General features: G+C 38.9%; 1 protein-coding gene across 2 annotated transcripts in view; it reads left to right on the forward strand.

Moving 5' to 3' along the window:
* KIF16B (kinesin family member 16B) overlaps positions 1–26,304 on the forward strand; it is a 317,342-nt gene that overhangs the window by 238,650 nt on the left and 52,388 nt on the right. For both annotated transcript variants that reach the window (XM_010381460.2, XM_010381461.2), the window contains one exon: positions 8,066–8,155. In XM_010381460.2, the coding sequence (XP_010379762.1) occupies positions 8,066–8,155 (90 nt within the window). The remainder of the gene's footprint in view (positions 1–8,065; positions 8,156–26,304) is intronic.

Raw genomic sequence — 26,304 nt, forward strand, 5'->3', positions numbered from 1 at the left:
ATTCTCAACGTTAAATAAAATAATGAAGTGTTTTGGTCTGACTTACTTGGTGTACTGATCTTCTGTTCCTCCCTTCTGCATCAGCACCCTATTTCATGGCCGATTTTAATTTGGGACAGAAGAGGGCTTTAATTTTGTCTTTACTTTTGCCTTTCTGTCTATTTTTTCTCAAGCTTCCCATGAGCAGATCCTCAGCTCCAGGCATGGAGTCTTTCCATTCCAGGGAAAGGATTTAACCGTTTTTCTGTGCAGTGATCATACATGCAGTTGCCTTGTCTACCATTTCTGATATGATTGCTGGTGATATGCATCATCTTCATCTTGTTTGCATGTTGATAGATAAGGGGATATTCAAATGTGTTATATATAAAGTGGGAAGCTTGAGCCTTGCTAATCCCCATATTTAGCCTGAATTCAGGTGAAAATCTCAAGAGTGAAGAATTTTTAAATCTCTCATGCCTTACTATGAACTTGTGTTACAAATATATTGAGAATACACCATATTCTCTGCAGCTTTTTTTTAAGTCATACTGTTGTAACTAATTCAGTAATCTTTGATTCATGTGAACCTTAATGAAACCACCAGAACAGAATAACAGCAACCAAGACTCCAGCAGGCCATGCGTTCTATTTTGCCAATTGAGGTCAAGCCTGAACTCTTACCTAATTTGAAAAGTAAAATAATGTCAAATATGTCTCTCAGAAAACTACCAGCATCTAACATGGTACCAGGCACATGGCAGGAGCTCAGTAAATGTGTATCTCTGCAATGAAAGTCCACCCACCCCACCCCAGTTACTACCAAAGACAAATGACTTATTCCCTTAGAAGGCTTAAAATCTCCTAAGTAGAGAGATATATAATTAATATTAGTTACATAAATCAATTAGTGCAACATTATGTAATTAATATCCCGTGCTGTGTGTTCTAATCATGGTGTGAACTAAATGCTAAGGGATCATGGAGGAGATGGAATAAGTGATTCTTCCAGGCAGAAAGGAGTGGGAATGGGGATGCTGCCCAAGGAAAAATCATGATTTGGACACTACCCTGGGGACTGAGCAGGAGCTCTTCAGGTGCAGAAAGCGGTGTGTGGTTGAGGAGGCCATTCAGAAGACCCTTCAGAAGACCTATGAATATGCCATATTTCTTTATTCACACATTGTCTGGGTTGTGAGATTTTTAGTTCACTGGGAGCTGGGATTGCCTGGGAAAGTTCCTAAATGCTACACTAAGGGATTTGGCCTGGGAGGGTAGTGAGACATCTGATTTTGAAGTGACAACATGACCAGTGGTTTACAGCCAGGCTGCTCAGACCTTGACCTGCATCACAGTCCCCAGGAGGGATGGTCAGAACAGACTGCTGGACCCCAATCCAGAGTTTCTGATGCAGGAGTTGTGAGTGAGACCTCAGAGCTTACATTTCTAACAAGTGCCCCAGTGCAGCTGATGCTGCTCACCACTGGTTTAGACATTAAACTGAAATATCGAGGGCAGAAGTCATTGAGGTTCTGTATGTGAGTTTATTAAAATATCAAGTAAGGTAGGAGACAAAAATCACTACCCAGAATATGCCAGTAATGATTTTTGTTGTTCATCATATTTGAGACCTTATTATATACACAGGGTTAACGGTTCCAGAGAGTCGCCTCTCTGTCATTAATGGTAGGATTCCTGGAGTCACCAGAAGAGTCACAAAAAGACTCCTCTGATACTTTTACTGACCTCATTAAGCCCAATTCAGAGGAATACAGTAAGTTTATAACATCATTGTTAGGTTCTTGGAAACTGCAACTTTAAGCAAACCAACTATAGCAGGTCCTCGAATGACGTCATTTCATTCAACATCATTTTTTTTACAGCATTGATGAGAAAACGTGATTTGGCTATATGCTGTTTTGCCTAAAGTTAGTTTCCAGGAACCTATTGACGATGTTAAGTGTGGATTTAACTGTACATAGAAAAGGTAGCTTTGGGCAGCTAAGTTCTTTTCACGTTGGGCCATCTTTCTTTCTCCTCCCAACTCCACCCACACACAGTGGTAGCATCCCACCTTCTGTGATAAGCACTCGGGGTGGAGGGTGGTATTAAGGCAGAAGGGGGTGTCTTGGGGGAACATTCTTAGATGGGGATTTTATCTTCTCGCTGTCTTGTCATCTTGTGCCCGAATGCCTTTTGTATCTGTTGCCTAGGAAATCACTTAGCTATATCATCACGTTCTCCCCAGTATTTGGTGTATGCAGTTCATTAGAGAAGCTGGTATCACTTACAAGGATACTATTCTGGGGCCACTGTGGGAAAGAAGAATGATATCCAAAATTGTGAGGCAGGTTTAAAGTACCATTTCACTATTCGGAGATTTCAAAAAATGGTGCCACATCAATTAGCTGTGAAAGCAACAAAGAGGAAAACACCATAGGCTAAATCCCCACAAGCTGAGTGTCCAGTTCCTTTATCCTGATTTTGTTTGAGGCCTGCACAGAGAGATTTTAAAAAGGCATTGCTGATTCATTGTCACTAAGAGGCAGAGTATATTTAAGACAAGTCCATCTGGGGGCTCCCACTTCCAGCTCTTCAGAATGCCTGTGATGTGTCAAGTTCTCCTCTAAGGTGCAGTGACCAACAGGTAAAAATCTTAGCTCTCCTTAGAGCTTACATTCTAGTTGGGAAGAGGGATAAGAAACAAGATATATTAGTAAATCCAGACCATGTTAAGTAATCAGAAGTGCTGAGTAGAAAAATAAATTGGGGAAGAAGAGTAAGCAGTGTTGAATGGGAAAAAGAGGATGCAATTTTAGATAGGATATCTAAGAAGGACATCACTAAGAAAGTGACTTTTGAGCAAAGACTTGAAGGAAATGAGGGAGCTAGTCATGTGAAAACATGGGAAATGAACATTCCAGAAAGAGGAAAAGCATAAGCAAAGTCTCTAAGGCCATACTTGCTGTGTAGCATGTTGGGTATACCCTAGATGAGCAAGGAAGAGAGTGGCTGGGGAAGAGCCAGGGAGGAGACAGATTGTAGAAATCCTTGTAGATCACTGGAAGAACTCAAACTCATACCCTGAGTGAGATGGGACACGTTATGAGGATGCTCCATATGTGCAAAGAAATGGCCCTATCATACTTAATTTTTAACAAGATAACTTAGGCTGATGTGTTGAGAAAAAAAATGAAGGAAGGAGGCAAGACTGTAAGCAAGGAGACCAACTAGGAGGCTGTTAAAAATAATCCAGGCAAGAGATGATGGTGTTTGGACCAACATATGAACAGTGGAGATAGTGAGAAATGGTCATTTTCTCATTCTATTTTGGAAGTTTGGCAAGAAGGGATTCACTGACTGACTGGATGTGAGGTGTGAATGAGAAAGACAAGACATCAAGGATAATGCCAGAGTTTTTGCATGGAACAGGGAGAAGAATATTGTCATTTACTGAGATGGGGAAGGGGAGCAGGTTCGGATGAGATTAATTTTGTTAAGTGCAGCCATGATAAGTGTGAGATGCATATTAGACATCCGAGTAGGCCAGCTTGTCAAGTAGGCGGTAGGATATACGAGTCTGGGTTCAGGAGAGAGGTACGGGCATCCAGGGAGTCATCCACATGTAAATTTATGCTGCGAGATGGGATGAGGTCACCAAAGCAGTGAGTGCAGGTAGAAAATAAAACATATTCAAGGATTGAGCCCTAGAGGACTCTGATGTTTAGAGGTCAGGGAGATGAGAAATCCCATAAGAGTGTAGCAACCTGGAAGCTGAAATAAATGAAAAAGATGTTTGAAGGAGGAGAACACTATCAGACAGCTGTGTTAGATCCTTTCCATAGACCAAGGACAATCAAAACCAGCATTGACCAGTGGATTTAGCAATACAGAAGTCATTGCTAACCTTGGTAAGAGTGGTTTGGGTGGAATGGTGAGTAGATTTCTGAAAGACACCACAATTAACAATTTTCTCTCCTCTCTCCTGCACCAACACAGCCTCCTTTCTGTCACACTACTCCATGAGCATTTAAATGCACCATTATTTCTCTCATCTTAAACACCCATCTTGACTTCCCTTTCCCTTCCATCTACCACTCCATTTCTGTCCTTTCCATTAAGACAAAATTCCTGAAAAAGCGTATTCTTGATGTCATCAATTTCTTCCCATTATTCCCTGGAATTTTGTTTTAAGGACCTGAGGCTGTCAGCTGAGAGGATGGAGAGAGATGGTGAAGACTTGAGGACAAAGGGGAGTAATCATTTTGTAAGAGAATGGAAGAGTGCACAGAATTGGAAAACGTGGCATGACTGGTGGGTGTCATCAGAGGCGGACTTGACAGTGGCAATTGTGACTTTAAAATGAGATCAGTCTGTTTGATGGTGTGTTATTCCTCAGCCCCATTCTGCTGGGCAGGTGCAGGCAGGGAGTGAGCAGACAGTTGGTTTTAACAAGAGTTGTGATTTATTTTTGTCCAGAGAATTTCAAGAGTGGGACAGATTTGAGGTTTTGTGCTTATGAGGATTTCTCATGGTTTTCAAGTTGAGTGAGGAAGAAACCAGGGCAGAGGTAAAAGGACATTAGAGGTCAGGGTGTTGGAGGGATCATCTGTGTGATTAATGAAATTACCAAGAATCATGCAGGAGATCAGTAGGGCTGAAGCAGATGACAGTGAGCAGACTCTAAACCTTCAAGGAACTGGGGAAGCAGCCAGGGTGAATGGCTGCCTGCAAGGAGGAGGGTAGAGCGGCAGGGTCTGAAGGCACTATGCTCACAGAGTAGAGATTTCAGAAAGGATACAGGAGCAGTTATTTGGAAGTTGGAATGAAGAAGAGTATCAACCCCCATTCCAGCACAGGTAGGATGAAGAGTGTTGGGGAGAAGACAGTCCCAGCTGGAGAGCATTGCCAGGGAAGTGCTTCCTCACGGGAGAGCAGGGTTTCAGTAACTAAAGAGCTTCTGCACAGCAAAAGAAACTACCACCAGAGTGAACAGGCAACCTACAGAATGGGAGAACATTTTTGCAATCTACTCATCTGACAAAGGGCTAATATCCAGAATCTACAAAGAACTCAAACAAATATACAAGAAAAAAACAACCCCATCAAAAAGTGGGGAAAGGATATGAACAGACATTTCTCAAAAGAAGACATTCATACAGCCAACAGACACATGAAAAAATGCTCATCATCACTGGCCATCAGAGAAATGCAAATCAAAACCACAATGAGATACCATCTCACACCAGTTAGAACGGCAATCATTAAAAAATCAGGAAACAACAGGTGTTGGAGAGGATGTGGAGAAATAGGAACACTTTTACACTGTTGGTGGGATTGTAAACTAGTTCAACCATTATGGAAAACAGTATGGCAATTCCTGAAGGATCTAGAACTAGATGTACCATATGACCCAGCCATCCCACTACTGGGTATATACCCAAAGGATTATAAATTATTCTACTACAAAGACACATGCACACGTATGTTTATTGCGGCACTATTCACAATAGCAAAGACTTGGAATCAACCCAAATGTCCATCTGTGACAGACTGGATTAAGAAAATGTGGCACGTATACACCATGGAATACTATGCAGCCATAAAAAAGGATGAGTTTGCGTCCTTTGTAGGGACATGGATGCAGCTGGAAACCATCATTCTTAGCAAACTATCACAAGAAGAGAAAACCAAACACCGCATGTTCTCACTCATAGGTGGGAACTGAACAATGAGATCACTTGGACTCGGGACGGGGAACATCACACACTGGGGCCTATCATGGGGAGGGGGGAGGGGGGAGGGATTGCATTGGGAGTTATACATGATATAAATGATGAATTGATGGGTGCTGACGAGTTGATGGGTGCAGCACACCAACATGGCACAAGTATACATATGTAACAAACCTGCACACTATGCACATGTACCCTAGAACTTAAAGTATAATAAAAAAATAAAATAAAAAATAAGATGAAGGGGATGTTCCAGAAGAGCCTGAGGTTCTGGGAGATTTTGCTGATGATTGCCCATGAGTCTAAGAAGTGCAGTGGAAGCATTTCAGGAGAAGGAAGGAGATCCGGGAACATCAGAGTCTGAGGAATGTGAGAAACCTAGGCTTCTGGAGGTGGCTTTCTGAGGAATCCCGAGTCCCAGTATAGTATAGTCTCACCTGTGAAACATCCTGCATCTTACTCCTCACACGTCATGGAGTAGTTCCATTAACTTCTGGGCTTTTCTGGGCGAGCAGGCAGCAGCATGCCATGTTGGAAGGCAGCAGGGCCCACTCATGCTGCAGTTTGTCTTTGCCACCTGGTTTGTGTCCAGTCAAGACTGTGGATTTTGGGGCTGTGGCCTGGAGAAAGCCCCACATCCTCACTGATTGTGCTGGCCTTGCTCTCAGTGCCTCAGTGGGGTCTGCTGAGGAGCAAGCCAGAGAGGAAGGCCAACCGGCCTCACAGCCAGGAGCAGGGTTTCCCAAGCTCACGTGATGTGCTTACCAGCTTTAAACGCTTACTGCAGCTGCAGAGCACCTGCACTGTTGTTTGTAATTATTTTCTCTAAATACATTCACTTTTGTTTTCTTGTGGAAATGTCTTTTTCAAGGAAACTCATATGAAACCTGCCACAATTGAAAAGTTATTGTAAAAAATGAGTACAGAACCAGGATGACGAAAAATTTAAACATGTATATCCTCATACACTCTAGATCGTCTCATTTGCCACTTTGGGAAGTGAGCGAATCAGATAATGGCTGAGACTCAGACTCATTCCTCTTTACAAAGCTGCCCACCTGTGTCTTCTCTCTTTCTTGTTTCTACTTTCCTATTGATGGCCCTATGATTTACATGCAGGAGAATCAGGCTGAATTCTGAATATGTGCAAGTTAAGTTCCCATGAAGGAGCGTGGCCCATGCAAAGGCCCTGAGGTGCAGAGAATATGTGCATTCAGGGATGCCGCAGGAGTGAAGACACCTAGTGGGAGAGGCCTGCACACCGGCTGCTGTAGGCAGGTTAAAAATGTAGGTCTTTTTCTGTGAGCAGCGTGAATCTCCCCTTAAGGAGGGTCACCTCCCAAATCAAATGATTAGATTTGAGTTCTAAAAGATCTCTTTTCAGTCATGCAGAAAAGGGATTGGAGAGGGCAGATGTGGGGTGGACAGTTGAGAGACGCTCTTGCAGAGTCCACAGGAGACCCAATGGCCTAGAGTCAAATGGTGCTGATGGCAAAGGATGGAAGGATAAAGTTCTAAGAAATGTTTAGAAGGCAAAAGGAGCAAGACTTAGCACTTGCTTGAATGCAGGGATAGGAAGAGAAGGAAGATCAGGGATGACTTCAGCATCTCTGGCTGGCGTCACTTGGTAGATGGTGGTAGAATGCTTTGAAATGAAGGACACTGGAGCTGGGACTGGAGGGATTATGTTGAGTATGGTTTTGGACAAACTGAATTGGAGGTTCCTGGGTGACGTGGAAAGAACGATGTGTCCAAGTTGGGTACATGGGTCTGGAGCTCAGAAGAAAGGTGGGAAGTGGAGAAAGGAATTGGAGTTTCATTGGCGTGTGCTTTAGGTGTGATTGTAAAGGTTGATGTGGTCTACCTGCCTCTTCTTGTCACTGTGACCTTTCTTATTTGAGCTGATGTGCAACAGAGTTTCTACTCCAGCCAGTCTATTAAAGGCTGGATTGATTATTCTCCCTCTGAAGAAAGGCAAAATATACTGTTGTGTTATTATACTAACAATGACTGAGATGCAGTGAGATTTTTTTCCTCTTGCACCTCCTCTTCTTTAAAAATGTTTCTATAAAAAGAGGCACTTTTTATAACCAATTAAGAGATGACCATCTGCCCCTCACTTTCCATAGGCAAGCTGACTGTAACAAGATCTGAGAGCCAAAGCTGCACATTTAAGTAAAGTATATTTATTATTTCTAAGTTGTATTTATGCAGCTAGATTCATGTTTTCAGTTCTGGAGAAATTTTACATGCTAATCACTTTTTGTTAATTTAATTTTTAAATTGTTTTGAAAAATTTTAGTGACTTTTGCTTCTTAATGCTTATTCATTTTGGTTTTCCTGGTTAATAGATTACTGTCCTAGATGAGACATGGACTGTATTCAGGCGTTACAGTCGTTTTCGAGAGATGCATAAAACATTGAAGTTAAAGTATGCAGAGGTAAGTCATGAAATTATTATCTCCAATTAAGAGCATTCATTTTATAAAGTAAATGAGCTGATTGCATTAGCAATGTTATCTCTGTCTCTCTCTGTCTCTCTCTCTCTTTCAGATACTAGCTTATTAGTGTCACCAAGTCTTATTTCAATTATCCATTTATCAAAGATGACTTTTAAATTTTTATTCTTTGTTCCATTTCTGTTCTACACAATTTAAACATTTTCTAAACACAAGATTTCGAAAGTGGTAGCGCAGTGACAGTAAGTGAACTCCATCCTTCTCATACATTTTATGGTTAATTTTAAATAAATATTTTAATCAGTTTACAACCTCTCAATTATAAGACCTATTAAAATTAAAATAACTGCTTCACATAGATTTACACTTTTTTCTTTAAAAAAGAAAGACTACATTCATGCGTAGTCTTCTACTTAATGAGAAGTCAAGTCATACCAGTTATTTTGCCATGGAACATAGAGGGAAAGGTAGATGGAAAATGCAGAATTATCTAGAGGCCAGAAAGCATTTCATGCATCAGATCAAATATCCAGAGGGTATTAATACATTAATCGTCTTTTCCTTTTTGAACCAACATTGGTTTCTCAAGTAATGTTAAGCAAAGTATTCCTAGAATGAATGTGTGTTTTCCAAGTGATGATGGTAATAATTTTACTTCAGCTAAAGGAATCATTATCTAGGTCCAGCTTTCTGGGAATTTTGGGTTGAACTGACTGCAGATCAATCAACAGTCATTATCTAATTAGCCTGCTTTCACCAAATACTGGTTTTTAGCACTGTTTTTATGGTTTTTTATGACATTCTAAAAAATAATTTAGTTAGAAATTTGGTTCACTAATTTGGTTCACATTAAATAATGTTTCCTTAACATTCTCATGGCTTCCACCCTTTTAAAAATCTGATATAAAATACAAAGAGAAATAAGTTTTTGTAAATAAAATGGTTCCCTGATGTATAGAAGAATCTTCAGCTCAGGTAGAATTAAGCTGTGTTCGTTTGTTTGCATTGCTATAAAGGATTACTGGAGACTGGGTAATTTATGAAGAAAAGAGGTTTATTTGGCTTACAGTTCTACAGGCTCTACGTGAAGCCTAGTGCTGGCATCCACTTCTGGTGAGGGCCTCCGGAAGCTTCCAATCATGGCGGAAGATGAAGGGGAGCCAGTGCGTCACATGGGGAGACAGGGAGCAAGAGAGAAAGGAGGTCCTAGACCCTTTTTCACAATCAGATCTCAAGGTACTCATTACTATGGGATACCACCAAGCCATTTTTGTGAGGAATCTGCCCTCAAGATCCAACGCCTTCTACTAGGCCCCACTTCCAACATTGGGGATCATATTTCAACGTAAGATTTGGTGGGGACACACATCCAAACCATATCTGAAGCTATCTTTGAAATTCTGTTACTAAGCTGTCACACTCTAGCCTTTTATTAAAGGTTTAGGAAACTTCAAGTGGGAATTTGTTCCCAAGAGGCTTCATTCCAGAAGTAACTGCAATAACTTCAAAATCAAATTATTAAGTTTGTATCTGCAGTTTAACTTTCATGTCTCAAATCAATATTGACAGTTAAAAGAAGTATTTTGTACATATGAAATGTATAGAGCAGCTTGTTTTTAAAGTCAGCTTTGCAGCTCATTAACCACGTGGTTTTAAGTGCCTACATCAGTATTTTAATAGTGGTCAGATTTTGCGTATTTAATTAAAGTCACTGAATTCCCAAAGCAATACATAGAAAAAGCAATTTCCATGAAATAAAAGCATTCAGACTTTATATATACACACACACATTCATTCCAGGATGTATTTATTTTATATTGATTCTTTAATTAGTTTAACCCATTCTGTGTAGGCACATTTTTCTAGATTCCAGTAATACTGTGGTAGACAAGAACAAAAATTTCTTCTTCTGTATATCTTAAATATGGGCAGACAGTAAACAAGGAGAAAATAATAACTAGCACTTTAAGAGTAAGCATGCAGTGTTGCAGTTATCATTTAAAGTGAGTTACGTGCCTTATATGAAAAATAGCAATAAAGAATAGTGGTGCAGAAGGGGTTGGGCACTTGAGTACAAGGTCATTTCAGGGTTGGGCTTTCTGGCAAGGTGGCATTCTAGTTGATGTATTAGCTGAGAGATATTTATTATTTTTTTTTTTGAGACGGAGTCTCGCTCTGTCGCCCAGGCTGGAGTGCAGTGGCCGGATCTCAGCTCACTGCAAGCTCCGCCTCCCGGGTTTACGCCATTCTCCTGCCTCAGCCTCCCAAGTAGCTGGGACTACAGGCACCCGCCAACTCGCCCGGCTAGTTTTTTGTATTTTTTAGTAGAGACGGGGTTTCGCCGTGTTAGCCAGGATGGTCTCGATCTCCTGACCTCGCGATCCACCCGTCTCGGCCTCCCAAAGTGCTGGGATTACAGGCTTGAGCCACCGCGCCCGGCCAGCTGAGAGATATTTAAAAGGGTTTTCAGAGCACCAGTATACAACTGTAATCTGTGTTTTTAAAGAAAACTCCAGAATGAATATAACAGAAACAATCTTTAAAGATATAATAGAAGAAAATGTACCCAAGGTTAAGAATGACATGAACCGGTGAGTCAAAGAAATTACCTGGTACCAGGCAAAATGAATGAACACAGATTATCACATATGTAAGAGTATTTTCAAGAGGAAAAAGGGTGTATTACAAATATGTTTTAAAAAATCTTCAACTGAAGAAAATCCAGTTGGTGTCATTCATTAATTCACTCATCTGTATTGAGCAACTCTGCATGGTGAACACAGTGTGAACAAGACAGCTGCATTCCCTCTTCTCATGAAGTAGACAGAATAAACAGTAAACAAATAAGGCAATTTCAGCTTGTGTAAAGTGAATTAGACCAGGCCTTGTGATAGTGTGGCATGAGAGCTGGGCAGTGAACTGCTTTAGGTGGGTCAGGCCAGGCACACCTTTCTGAAAGCATGGGATTTGTGCTGAGATCTGAATGTTGAGAAAGAGCCAGCCATGAAAATCTAGAGGTGGGTACATTGTAACTCAGGGGAAGAGCAAGAGCCAAGGCCCTGCAGTAGAACCAAGTTTGGTTTGTTCCAAGAACAAAAAGGCCTGGAAAAGTGGTGAGGATGGTAGAGGAATGTGGGCAAAGAGGTAGGAAGGAACTCTATCATGTGGAGCCTTGAACTGTATTCATTGTGCATGGGAAGCCACTGGACAGTATACAGGAAACCCTGTAACAAAGTGGTTTTATTTACACTCTTAAAAGGTGATTTTAATGGACATACCGGGATGGATTGTTGGGGTGCTAGAGAGCTCAAATCCAGAATTCTTTTTAGACATTAATTTGAGGATACTTTTAAACACCCAGTTGGAACTATCGAGAGAGATATGAAGGATATAAGCCTGAAGTTTAAGGGAGAAAGATATTATGAACCTTCTCTTAGAAACACAAGTTACTGTTTGGATCAGGAATAAGAAAAATTTTTTTATTTCTTTTACACTAATTAAGTGAAGTCCTTTTGTTTCTGCTTCAATTTCTAGCTAAGTTTCAGTCTTCAGACCATTTCTATTCATAGGTGACTTCTGCTCACAGAAGCCCCTTTTCCTGAAAACAGGCTCAGGATCTCAGTGATAGCTAAGAATGGAAATTGGTTTTCCATGTTGTGTTTAATTTTGTGGCTTATAATTACTCTCTCATAAGAACAAAAAAAAATGTTACATATAAAAGAGAACCTACAAACGTGTGTGCATGTGTTTGAAGGAAAACAGACTATGGGAGTGGTGATTTGAAACCTTGCAGTAAGCTCCTAAAACAAACAGCACATGTTGAAAGGTACAGACCCCGAGGTGTGCCATGCCATTGTTTGTGTCCGTAGCCACAACTCCGACACTTATTAAGGGTGCTGACCGTGGGCCAGGTGCCATGCTGTGCATCTCATGTGGTTCTCGGATGTCACTGAGAAGTGCAGGGGCTGTTACCCTCCTTGTTTTACAGAGGCAGATACGGAAGAGCGGGAGATGTAAATAACTTGCCTTGTGTCAAACAATTGATGAGCAGAAGCCAGTCCCAGGCCATTGCACTCTACTTTCTGTTTCGAAACCAACAATAATATAAAAATGGGAAAAAAGAATTGTTTCTAAAAACACAGTAGCCTGTCATTCTGGATCTAAATCTTATTTCACTCACAACAGCATTGTCCATTTAACATTTTTAAGATAAAGCTTGAAATTAAGTTGAATATCAGCTGTCTTTTTTCCTGTAAAGTTCTTTTTTCTCTTATGCAGCTCAGCTTCACGTAGTCTTACTTGCTGAGTATTTGTTGGGACTTGAGATCAATGTTTATTAGGTATTTGTCAATTATTATAGCTCTCATTAGTGCTTATATTATTACCATCTCTGTAAATAATGCTAATCTGCTACCTCCAAGTGGACTATTTGGCCTGACAACATCCTAGAAATCACTTGATTTGCTAAAGACCTAATTCTTTCAGGAAAGCCAAAGGGTTGATACAAAAGGATCCTAAAAAATTTCTTCTCATGGCTGACTATTTTATAGCCAAGTGGGAACATATTTTATTTACTTCACTCCTTCACCAGATTGGGCTCATTATTTCTGTGGAAGTAGAAGACTATTCTGACTCTCTTAATTGCAAGGGTAACAAAATGTTTGATGATAGTGTATTTTTAAATGACACATATTAAATTTACCTAGCCATACAAGGCTCCAAAATTTTAATCAAGCCAAGAAATATTGAAAAGCACACTGGAATTCAAAATATACAGAAATTGTTATATGCTTGCCAGGATAGACTCTTCTGTTACTTTAACACTTTCGTTTTAGTTATAGCCTATAGTCTTTTGGAACTTTGTCTAAAATGATATCCTGCCCATTCACATTTCATCTGGAGTTTAGCCATGGAGTTTCATCCTCCTGGGGGGTATAACTTTAAAGCAGTTTGATGTGACAGGTCTCTTGATGGAGATTTGTTTTCTTTCGGTAATCTTTTTTCCCCAATAATAAATTACATGTTCATTATAAAAGATTGACATTATTCAACAATATATCCATGGAATGTGAAAGTTCTTCTTAATCTAACCCTCAGTAGGAACAATTTGCAACACTCACCAGCAAGTCCTCCTGGGTCCAGCTATGCATTCAGACTCAAAACTCCCATAGCCCATGCTCAGCATCAGGTTCCCTGGGAAGGACACATGACGAGAACCACTGCTTGCCAGCAGGGCGCAGGGGCTTGGAGAAGCCCCCCAAGCGGTCTCTGGAACAGTCCACTCAGCTGTCTGAGAGCTGTTCCTTGCCTCACTTCTCGGGGTGATAGCTAATGTACACAGAGTTGAGCCCCACGTGGGCATGTGTGAGAACCACTCTGGCCTAGAATCCCGTGCCAGAAGGGAACCAGTGTCTCTAGTAACAACCCCATAGGCAGAATTTCCAGAGTCCCAGCAGCCTGCTGAGTTACGAGTCACCTCACTCAGAGAAGCCTAAAGCTATGGCTTCCCACAAGATAGCTGTCATTCCCTATCTGGGAGTCGGGGGTGTCATTTTTACCATGAGCATAAGCAGCGTTGCCTCGTAACAAACTTGGCATGTCACCTTTATCAGGTTTCCAGAATCCTGTTGGTGGACATTTGGGTAGTTTCCCAATTATTGCTGTTGTGACTACTTCTCTGTGAACATTCTTGAACATACCTATATGTCTTCTGGTTCATGTGTAAGACTTTCTCTGTGAAGAAATTTGATAATTGCTTAAATGTTCTTAAAGACTTTGAAAACCCAAGATCTGTAAAGAATGCACTAAGTTAGGTGGACTGAGAGCCCTGAAAGCCATCACCCTAGCAAGAAAGTTTAAGAATTCCTTAACCATCATTACAGCTAAGCCTTCTAATCTCCCTGTTCACTCACATTCATTTGGTTAATTATTTACTATAATGTCTCCTTAAGGAGAATGAGGTGCTGGTCAACTGAAGACCCCTCAGGGATACTTTATATACATTTGGGTGGTGAGCCAATTAAAGTGATAAGGAGTTGTTGATTATTAGATATAAGATAAGTCTCTGAATAAAATAGAAGCAACCTAAGGTTATTGCAAATAGAACTTATGAATTGAGAAGACAAGAAGACACCGGGTTCCATAAAGTTCTGGGAAGTTGGGGTTGAGAGCAGGGGAAAAGCAAAAACCAAAGACAATTTCAGTCCTTTTTTTAATTGTATGATGACAAATTTTATGAATAGAAAACATAAATTGTTTGTACTTTGTAATACTGAAGAACAACAGATTTGCTGCACGTGATCTTCAATCATATGCAAATGTTATTGCCATTCTGTTTTCAGATTCACCGTATGAGTAGGCTGAGTTCTTCACTGGAGGTGCTGCATTATTCAGGGTTTTTTAAATTGTTGTTTTATTTTTATTTATTCATTTTCTTTAATCTTAGAAGTTTCTTCTAGATTTTAAATGGGCTTCCTCTTTTGTGTTGAATTAATTTGTCCTCTTCATCTATTGACATGTATTATGCAAGATAATAGCTCCTTCTGGCATTCATTTTCTACTCTCCTTCATTGACCTTGTATGGAATCTTAATCAAATTAAACCTATGTTTTCCAATTCATGTCTGTAAAATGATAATGCCACAGCTAGTTTATAGAAGATTGTGAGAGCCTCAGATACAATGTGTTACTGAAAGCAACTCTGAAGTATTATGTAGCATCTGCCAGAGAGCAGATCTTTGAAATTTTATCACGCAAATAATTTCTGTAGTGCTCTTTTTCTGTATGAAAACTATGTATTTTTGACTCGATTAAAATCAGTGTAAGGCTTTTAAATATCAATCAAGTTACATTCTCAGAAACAAAGCCCCCATGAAGTGTTCTCTTTTTGTTTCTATGAGGAGGAGATAAGAGTTACTGTTTCTGTCTGGTGTTCATGAAGCTTACCTGTAGATCCAGGTCACAATCCGAGAGTTCAGCAAGACAGAAACATTGCTCATCAAGCTGAAGAGAAAAAAACTTTTAAAACCACATCTCTTTTTCATCCATTAGCATGAGTAGTAAAGAGCTAGTATCCTCTTAGCTTTTTAGATGACTGGTCTGGTATTTTAACAAAGTTGTATGACATGAGGCTGGAATGTCACAGGTCATCAGGAGAGCTACTGCTTCCAGGAGATTCAGAGATGCCAACTCCTGTCTGATTTTTTTTAGAAGACTTTATTTTCATATATTTCACAAGGATTCCTTCTTTTCAAATGCTAGAGCCTCATGAGCACTACTGTGGACTGAAGGTTTGTGTTCCTCTTAAATTGTGTTAAAATTTAACCTTTGGGAGGTGACTAGGTCATGAGACCCTCATAAATGGGATTAGTGCCTGAGGGAGCTTTCCCCCACCTCCTGCCATGTGAGGACACAGAAGGCGCCATCTGTGGAGAACAAGACCTCAGCAGATACTGAATCTGCTTACACCTTGATCTTGGACTTCACAGCCTCCAGAACTGTGAGCAGTAAATTTCTGTTCTTCATAAATTACCCAGTCAAAGGTATTTTGTTATAGCAACCCAAATGGACTAAGTCAGGCACCTTACTTTTCAAGGACATAAATCTCACAGTGAAACAGATGAAGCACTGGAATCACTCATTGAGGGTCTTTTTATGATATTCTTGGCTGAATGATTCTGAAGCCAGTTTGTGCTGCTGTGCTTAGAGGCAAGAGAATGAATTTTGAAAATGAGACATTTCATGTATTAAAATGTACAATGAAAGCAAGTGCTAAGGGATGCCTGTGCATCATGAGCGTGGAAGCTACATGGAACAGTTCATGTTGCTTGTCTTCATCATAACTAAGTTATCACAGTGAGTCATTAGAGTCCCCAAGTTTCAAGCACAATCAGCCTCAATCAGCCACATCCCTAGGGAGCTCCCTTTTCCCCACAAAGCTGAGAGAAAAATATTTTGAGGGCCTTCCATAAAAATGGAAAATTGCTGTGTTAGAGCAATTGTTCTCTCACATCTGGCATTCTCTGGGTGCCCAGTAAATACCAGTGGGAGGGAAGAAAACGACTAGGCAAGAGGTTATTTAATTTGTAGATGGACTTTTCAGTTGGTGCTGATGAAACATTTCTCACCTTCTTGATTTTCTGAGCAGCACCAAAAAAAGAAATGAAAATAATTTGGCTATTGGCCTTTTATTTGTCTTGGACAACTATTAGCCATCCATTATTGAAATGCATTATAGCAGTTTTATTACTAGCATTTCAAGTTTAATATAAAAGTTGCAAATCTGCTCACCACCCAAATTATAATGCTACCAGCTGTAGCCACAGGGAGCACCCAGTAAGCCTTAGATAAATTCAGTTGCACCAAGCCCTCAGCCTCCTTGAATTTCTAAATAGCAAATAGCTATGCAGACAAAATAGAATACTGCCAGCTTCCTGACCCTGTACATTATCAGAGGCCCAGGTATTTCACTGTGTGGTTTGTATCACACCATTCTCTTCAATTCGTAGATGAATAGCATTTAAATCACTGCTTTCAAGGATGATTGGAGGCACAATGAGCATCCAAATTACCTGGGAAGCTTTTCCAAAATATGCAGACTCAGGCGCAAACTAGGAATTTCTTATTCAGTAAATCTGACTTGGGGCTCAGGAGTGTGTAATTGGGAGAAAATCCTCCATAGGATGTTCTCTGGACCACTGATTAGGACATTGCCTGTCCTCTTTTGCATCTATCTTGGGCGCGTTAGTTGATTTTTTTTTTTAATTTCAGTAGATGTTTGGGGGAACAGGTGTGTTTGGTTACATGGATGAGTTCATTAGTGGTTAGTGGTGATTTCTGAGATTTTGGTGCACCCATTACTCGAGCAGTGTACACTGTACCCAGTGTGTAGTCTGTTATCCGTCACCCCATCCCACCCTTTCCCCTGAGTCCCCAAAGTCCGTTCGTTGTGTCATGTTTCCTCAGAGTTTAGCTCCCACTTAGGAGTGAGAACATGTGATGTTTGATTTTTCATTCCTGAGTTACTTCACTTAGGATAATGGTTTCCAATTCCATCCAGGTTGCTGCAAATGCCATTATTTTGTTTCTTTTTATGGCTGAGTAGTATTCCGTGATGTGTGTGTGTGTGTGCATGTGTATATATACATGTATATATATACACATACATATATATGTGTGTGTGTGTATATATACACACATACGCGTACGCACATATATATAACATTATCCACTTGATTGATGGGCATTTGGGCTGATTCCATATTTTTGCAATTGTGAAGGGTTCTGCTATAAACATGTGTGTGCAAGTGTCTTTTTCATGTAATGACTTCTTTTCCTCTGGGTCGATACCCAGTAGTAGGCTTGCTGGATCAAATGATAGATCTACTTTTAGTTCTTTAAGAAATCTCCATATTGTTTTCCACAGTGGTTGTACTAGTTTACCTTCCCATCAGCAAGTGTAAAACTGTTCCCTTTTCACCACATCCATGCCAACATCTTTTATTTTTTTGATTTTTTAAATTATGGCCATCCTTGCAGGAGTAAGGTGGTATCACATTGTGGGTTTGATTTGCATTTAACTGATAATTAGTGATATTGAGCATTTTTTCATATGTTTGTTGGCCATTTGTATATCTTCTTTTGAGAATTGCCTATTCATGTCCTTAGCCCACTTTTTGATTGGATTATTTGAGTTTTTTGTTTTTTGTTTATTTTTTGTTTGTTTTTTGCTGATTTCTTTGAGTTCCTTATAGATTCTGGATATTATTCCTTTGTTGAATACATAGTTTGCAAAGATTTTTTCCCACTCTATGGGCTGTCTGTTTATTCTGCTGATTATTTCTTTTGCTGTGCAGAAGCTTTTTAGTTTAATTAAGTCCCGTCTATTTATCTTTATTTTTTGTTGCATTTGCTTTTGGGTTCTTGGTCATGAAGGCTTTGCCTAAACCAATGTCTAGAAGAGTTTTTCCGATATTATCTTCTAGAATTTTTATGGTTTCAGGTCTTCTATTTAAGTCTTTGATTCATCCTGAGTTGATTTGTGTATAGGATGAGAGATGAGGATCCAGTTTCATTCTTCTACATGTGGCTTGCCAATTATCCTAGCACCATTTGTAGAATAGGGTGTCCTATCCCCACTTTATGTTTTTGTTTGCTCTGTCAAAGATCAGTTGGCTGTAAGTATTTGGGTTTATTTCTGGGTTCTCTATTCTGTTGTATTGGTCTATGTGCCTATTTTTATACCAGTAACATGCTGTTTTGGTGACTATAGCCTTATAGTATAGTTTGAATTGGGTAAAGTGACGCCTCCAGATTTGTTCTTTTTGCTTAGTCTTGCTTTGGCTATATGGGCTCTTTTTTGGTTCCCTATGAATTTTAGGGTTTTTTTTCTAGTTCTGTGAAAAATGATGGCGGTATTTTGATGGGAATTGCATTGAGTTTGTAGATTACTTTTGTCAGTATGGTCATTTTCACAATATTGATTCTATCCATTTATGAGCATGGGATGTGTTTCCATTTGTTTGTGTCATCTATAATTTCTTTGAGCAGTGTTTTGTAGTTTTCCTTGTAGAAAACTTTCACTTCCTGTATATATTTCTAAGTTTTTTTTTTTTTTCCAGCTATTGTAAAATGGGTTGATTTCTTTATTTGATTCTCCACTTGGTTGCTATTGGTGTAAAGCAGCACCAGTGATTTGTATACATTCATTTTGTATCCTGAAACTTTACTGAATTCATTTATCAGATCTGGAAGCTTTTTGGATGAGTCTTCAGGGTTTTCTAGGTGTACAGTTATATCATCGTGAACAGTGACAGTTTGACTTCCTCTTTCTGATTTGGATGCCCTTTCTTTCTCTCTTGTCTGATTGCTCTGGCTAGGACTTCTAGTACTATGTTGAATAGAAGTGGTGAAAGTGGGCATCCCCCTTGTCTTGTTCCAGTTCTCAGGGGGAATGCTTTCATCTTTTCTCTGTTCAATATATTGTTGGCTGTGGGTTTGTCATAGATGGCTTTTATTAACTTAAAGTATGTCCCTTCTATGCTGATTTTCCTGAGGGTTTCAATCATAAAGGAATGCTGGATTTTGTTAAACGCCTTTTCTGCATCTCTTGAGATGATTATGGAATTTTTGTTTCAATCCTGTTTATGTGGTGTATCACACTTAATTGACTTGGGTATGTTAAACCATCTCTGCATCACTGGTATGAAACCCACTTGATCATGGTGGATTATCTTTTTGATATGCTGTTGGATTTGGTTAGCTAGTATTTTGTTGAGGATTTTTGCAAGTATGTTCATCAGGGATACTGGCCTGTTGTTTTCTTTTTTGGTTGTTATGTTCTTTCCTGGTTTTGGTATTAGGGTGATACTGGTTTTAAAGAATGCTTTAGGGTGGATTCCCTCTTTCTCTATCTTTTGGAATAGTTTCAATAGGATGGGTACCATTTCTTCTTTGAATGTCTGATATAATTCAGCAGTGGGTTGATTTTTCATTAGTGCAAAGCACCACACCTAAAAGATGATTTCCAGTAACAAATATTCTTGTCAAAATTAATGACAGACTCATTCAAACCTAGACAGTGAAGAAGAAATGTTAATTGTCTCTTTGATCACCAAAGATGTGGGCTTTATTACTCTTTCCTCTGCAATAAATAAGGAAACTTCCATCGCAATGAGCTTGGAACTGTTTGCACATTGTGAAATGCCAGCACCCTGAGGGGTCTTAACGATTGGATAGTCCAACTTTCATTTAGAAACGAGGAATCAAATACCTATGAAGACTTCTGTTAAGGTCACACAAAGACTTAGGGCATGGGGCAAGGTTCATGTCTTCTAATTACTGGTCCCATGCTCTTTTTCTGAACCTCCCTCTCCGTGGCCATGTTCACTTTAAAAGGGAAAATTCACAGAATTCTCCAGATGAGACCAAAGATAAGAAAGCCTGTTCCCTATAAAAATCTGTTACATAGCAAGTCTCCATGGATAGCAATGACAGGTTCCTGTCATGTCTGTCTCTGCGACAATTCGAATCGTAGTAAGAAATGGAAAATACACTTTAGTTAGTTCATCTGCATATTTATTCTTAAAAATGAAATATTTAATATTCACAGATCTGAAGTATTTTTTACTTTAAAAAATTTTTGTGGCACATATGAATGTCCTCAAGTTTACGTTCACTGGGTCATGCCTGAATGAAACTGACACTGGGCTTTGGGGGAAATGAGACTTCATGTGGAAAAGTTACAATATTTATACAGAATATAACTGGAAGGTGGTGTAGTGCTAGCTATGTTTCCACATTTGATTTTATACCTAGGATGACTCTTAAGTTTTAGCTCTTTGGTGACAACAGGACAGCAGCTTCTGTTAGGGATATATTCTGATTTTAATCACTGGCTGCTTCATATTGACCACCAACGAGGAATTCTGTCTTGTTCCTTCAGTCAGCTCATATTTCAGGAGGTTCTAGTATGTTGCAAACTCTGGTCTAGGTTCAGAAGAGGTGTTCCTAAATATTGTATGGTACGGGCTTAAGTTACCCTATCAGGGTTAAAGGTAGCTCATTACTCCCTTATTAATCCAGCTAGGTTGTCCTGAAGAGTTGCTGCTTTATGCCTCTAACAAATCAAACTTGGAAGAGAATTGCGTATTTGTTTGTGAGTATATTTCTCAGTGACAGCTGTTCTTATAAGGCCGTGGGAGCTGCTATTAATTTTGAGTAGTCAGAAATGCTTCCATCTAGTCAGATGTGAGAATTATGAGAGCCTTTTGATGAGTTTTTATTATTTGCATTTCTCAAAAGCTGGAATGGCTTAAATTTACAGCCACAAGCCTCCAGGGTGCGGATGTTTCAAAAGCTGCTAGTTACCATGTAGGTGGGTCTACTTGCAAAAGACAGGTTATAGCAGATTTGACCAGTTCGAGTACTATGTTGTATTTTTTCTTCTAATCTTTAACAATTGGGTAAAAGTTAGATAGCCAGATATCACAGGAGTAAAGAAAATGACTAGTAAATGAGGAATGACAACAAAGTACACTTTTATCGAGTGTTAACAGAAGTCAAATGTTTTCCTTTTATTAGTAAAGACTCCACAACTTTATTAGTTCTCAATTTTCCTTCAGTGATTTATAGCCCAGTTTTAGCTGCTCAATTGCTAAAAATAATAAAAGATAGGCAAGGCTTTTTATTACCCATTTTAATTTCTTTTCTATATTTTAGGGCCGCCATTATTTATATCCAAAGTAATGGCAATGCCGTTTATCAAAATGGCTTATGCTGTCTGTTGCCTCCAAGACCACCTGCACTTAATACAGGGTCTGGCTCAACTGAAATGTGAACTTTGCCAAGAGAAAAGGCTTTCAAAAACAGGAAACTTTTCCATTACATTTTTCCATTACATGTCTTCTTGATGGCAGCAGACTGGCTGACCTATCTAATTATAATGTAATAAACATTGAAGTCAGGATTTGAGCCTGGTAACTGTTAGAAGAAAATTGGGCTGTGTCAGTTCACTGGGAATCAGAAGAGAAAAGTCAACTCGTAGATGAAAATTTCACTCTGAGATCATTAAGAAATATTACAATATCAGCAGAGAGAATGCTGACTATATTTTTAATATGCATACATATACATATAGCTAGCTAACTTGCTAGATGGATGATCCTCAATGCTTTCATAATTCCCAACCCTGGGATTCACAAATAGTTGTAAAATAATTATATTACAAAATAGCTTATAATATTTAAGTAAATGCTGATTGTCTTAGCTTACTCTTTTGAAAATTCTTCATATAGATCTGTTTTTCAACCAAAAATTTAGAGGCTTGTTGGTTAAACATCCAAAATAAAGCTAATTACTTGGGATTTTAGACTTCACAAGCACTGAGGAAGGGAAAGGCAGATTTCACTGGAAATCAGTAGGCCTCAAATTATTGATTTCCTGTTTTAATGGCTTTTATTTCAGTTCTTTTGTCTTTTGAATATATTTTATTTACTGAATTATAAAACAAACTTGCTATTATGCTTTTCTTAGGCCTAAGAAATATGTTATTGTAATCCTCATTTGTTTGTTTCCTGTGTTTTACTCTGCATAACCCAATTTTATCATGAGACAAAGTAGGCCATAAGGCTGTTGTTAAACTCTCCTTCAGCATTCTCTAGGCCTATCATATACATCACAAATATCCAATTTATTTGACCTCAGTCATCATTTTTAACTTTAATACACAGTTTTCCCATAAGAGCTCAAATATCTTTGCATCATTTCCCACTCCTGCTGTTAAAATAATAGCTATAACAGGAAAAGATGCCATTTTAAGGGTTTTCTCATGAATACTGCATTCTGTTTGTGTCTGTCCTTTTTCTGTTCTACAACCTCTTGAAAAGTAATGTTTCATTATTATGTCAGGCCCCATCTTCCTTCTGCACATCTGAGCCTGACTTGAAATGAGAATACTATGAAGATTTCATAGGAAGTAAGATAACTTCCTCAAAAGCAGTATAGCCAAAATAATAGGTAAAATATCTCCATGGTATCTAAAGTGTTACTTCTAACACTGTGTAGGGAGATTTTAATCATCAGCATCTGAGTTATAGAATTTCAGAACTGAAATGAAACTTAAACATCTTGGTTCAATTTCTTCATTTTCATGATGATGAAACTAGGAACTAGAGAAGTTTTTATACATTGCTCCAGATTATACAACCAGCTATTTGCTGAGCTGAGACTTGAAATCCAATTGCCCCAAATCTTAGGTTATTAAAAGAAAAAGACATATGGTGTTCATTTAACTCTTCCATTAAGTTTGTAAAAAGAATAATCATTTTTTACTGTTTCTATAAAAATGCATGTTCATTTATAAAAATTTTATATAATACAAGGAAATACAAGAAAAAAGGCAAGATTATCCCAAAATGATTCTATAAATATAATTAATGTTACCATTTAATGAACATTGTTTTAAGTATCAAAATGAATAGGCACAGATAAGAGAATGGAGATGTAGACTGACAAAAAAGAACTTAAAATCGAAGAATAGGGAAAAAGAGTGAAACAACTTTATGACATTGTGTTTATTCTGGATCTGCTATTTTTAAGTATAAACATTACATTTAATTTTACTTGAACAGAAGTGAAAGAAAATGAAAACTGAAGAAATTGCTGAACTTCAAATTAAATTTTTTTCACCACATGATATATTGTCTCTAAAATATATGTGACTTTAAGATTACTTTTAAAATTGAAATGGTAAGGTCACTAGTTTTCAAATGATGTGTTTCCGTTTTATAAATTTACCACTTGACTCTTCTAACAGAGATAAAATTAACTTTATTTTCTCCCACCTCCCAATTTTTTTAAGTTATATTCTGAGATCTTTACATTGTGCTATCTCATGGTTGGATATTTTTGGTCATTCAGTATGTTTTTGAAAGATGCGCCTGGATGTGTTTTATCTGAGTTCTTATCTGCTTGAGAATGTGTATTTGTAGCCTGCGCACTTGAAAGACCCTTTGGTTAGATAGAAACTTTTTGGGTCACATTTCTTTATCACATTTTATTTTGTGTTGTTGTTTTCTCAACTCTGTGTGCTACGTACTAATCTCTTTTTATTGTGCTTGTTCTGCACTTGTTCCTTCTACTGGGGCTTTCATTCCCATCATGTTTTTGTTTCTTCCATTTCTTTGTTAAGTCCTGCTGGCTTACCTTTTTTTGTGGAAGAGAGGAAGGTGCAGAGGCACTGATTTTTTTAAAGTTTTTTTTTCATTTTAGAATAGCTTTAGACTGTGTTTTTGCCTTTTAATTTGCCTTGTAATATTTTGTTGAAAGCTAGACATGATATATTGGGCAAAAGGAATTGAGGTAGATTGATTTTTAGTCTGAGGTTTTATGTTTATCTGGCTAAGATATAGGCTGGGTTTACTGGTTGATATAGATGTGGTGTCAGAGGCTAAAATTTCCTCTAGTGCCCTTGTTTTTGTCTCCCGTTGTTGTCTTTGGGCTTTCCTGGAGTCTTTTAAAATAGGGTCTGAGGCTTACAGTTCTTTCAGCTGTAATCCCCTGTGATACAGCAGCCCCATGATGTGATGGTAAGATACGGTGAGAGGAAGCGTTCTGTAGTCCTGGGGTAGTTTTCAGTCTTTTCGTGAGCCTGCATCGAGCGTTTCACTTAGCCCTGGTCGGTTAGGCTCTGGTAAAACCTAAGGTAGTTAGGTGCTGGTAAAACACTTTCTCTTGAGAGCAAGCCTTGTGAAGAACAGAGCGCCCTGGGAGTATTTAAAAATGGTTACTTTTTCCTTCCCCTGCTCGATCCCCCAGTGTCACAGTGAGAACACATCATTTGAAAACTAGAATCCAACTTCACAGTGAGAACCTGGTGGGGCTCCTGGAGGTAAAACTCTCAAAAGTGTGGAGACCTTCCTCAAGACTGGCCACCCTCAGAGATTTTAACAATCACACTAGTCTATATTTGAGCCTCCAGTGATTCTGGAATTACTGTTCATAGTGTTTCTACCAATACTGGCTCCAGCAGCAGGCTTCAGTGCCAGGCTGAGTTACGATTCTCTGTGTTCACCTGCCTGTCTCTGCAGTCTGAGGGCAGTAGTTTGCCCTATGATCTCACTTCTCCACTGGATCTAAGAAAAGTTGTTGATCTTCATTTATTTTTCAGCTTTTTTCTTGTCATGAGGACAGGAGTAACTTTTCAGCTCCTCGTGTGTAGGATCAGAAACCAGAAGTCCTATTTTAGAATACTTTTAGATTTATAGAAAAAATCTGAAGATAGTACAGAGTTCTCATATACCACACTCAGTTTCCCCTAGTATTAACATCTGCCATTAGTATAGTACATTTGTCATAACTAGTGAACTAGTACTGGTACATTATTATTAACTAATGTCTATACTTTATTGACATTTTCTTGGTTTTTACCTAATGGCCTTTTTCTGTTCCAGGATCCCACCCAGGACTCCCCATTATATTTAGTCGTTACATCTCCATAGGCCCCTCTTCACTATGACAGTTTCTTATACTTTCCTTGTTTTCAGTGACCTTGACACTCTTGAGGAAGACTTGTTATGGATTTTTGGGAGGGAAACCACAGAGGTAAAAATGGTATTTTTATCATATCATCTCAAGGATGTATACTATCAGTATGACTTACCACTGTTGATACTTGATCACGTGGCTGAAGTTTCTCTACTGTAAAGTTACTTGTTTTTCTTCCTTTCCACGCTGTATTATTTGGAAGGAAGTCACTATGCACGGCACACATTTCAGGAGTGGGGAAATAATGGGCTACTTTACTGAGGGTGAAACATCTACATAAATTATTTGGAATTATTCTGAAATGATAGTTGAGTTACCCATTTATTTATTTGTTCTGTCATTCTATTTTGGGTTACCCACCAATATTTTATTTTATTTTTCAAAGTGAATCTTAAACACACCATTTATTTATTCAATTATTCTATTTTGGGTTATCTACCAATACTTTTTCTTTTTAATTTTCTTTTTCAAACTGTCTCAGCTTTGGCCATTGGGAGCTCTTTCACTTGATGCCTGTGTTCCTGTGAGACACCGCGTCTTGGGTTTTTGTTTTCAAGCCCGTCGTGCTTTCTGGCACCACAGGCTGCTGCAGGCTCATCGTCTGTATTCCCTGCCCCATCCTGGAATCAGCCATTTCTCCAAGAACCGGCTTGCTTTTCTTCCTCTTTTTAACCCTTATTTTCTCTTCTTTCAACGTGTGTATCATTTACTTCTTTGGGCTCTATTTAGAGATGGATTTTGTGGCTCCTACGTGACTATTAATTCTCCGAATTCCTTCTGGGTAGCTTTGGCCGATCCCACTTACGGTGTATCCTCTTGAGCTGCCTTTTGCTTATGTTTCATTCAATGTCACCTCACCTCACCCTTTTTACACATAGTTTCAGTTTTGGTTCCTTCTGATTATTTCTCATCTTTAAAGGAAGTAGACTAATTGTGGGAAAACACCAGTGCTTTGTGGGAGCAAGGAGACGCAGACGCTGGGGAGGAGTAGGGCAGCTGTGGCATGCGCACACCACTTAGAATTGTCCTGAAACTGTTTTCACCAATTTTTTCTTTCACTTTGAGACACATCTTCTCTTGTTTTCTGGT

Source organism: Rhinopithecus roxellana, chromosome 13 (assembly GCF_007565055.1).
Source record: "Rhinopithecus roxellana isolate Shanxi Qingling chromosome 13, ASM756505v1, whole genome shotgun sequence".
In the NCBI taxonomy this organism is placed as follows: domain Eukaryota; kingdom Metazoa; phylum Chordata; class Mammalia; order Primates; family Cercopithecidae; genus Rhinopithecus; species Rhinopithecus roxellana.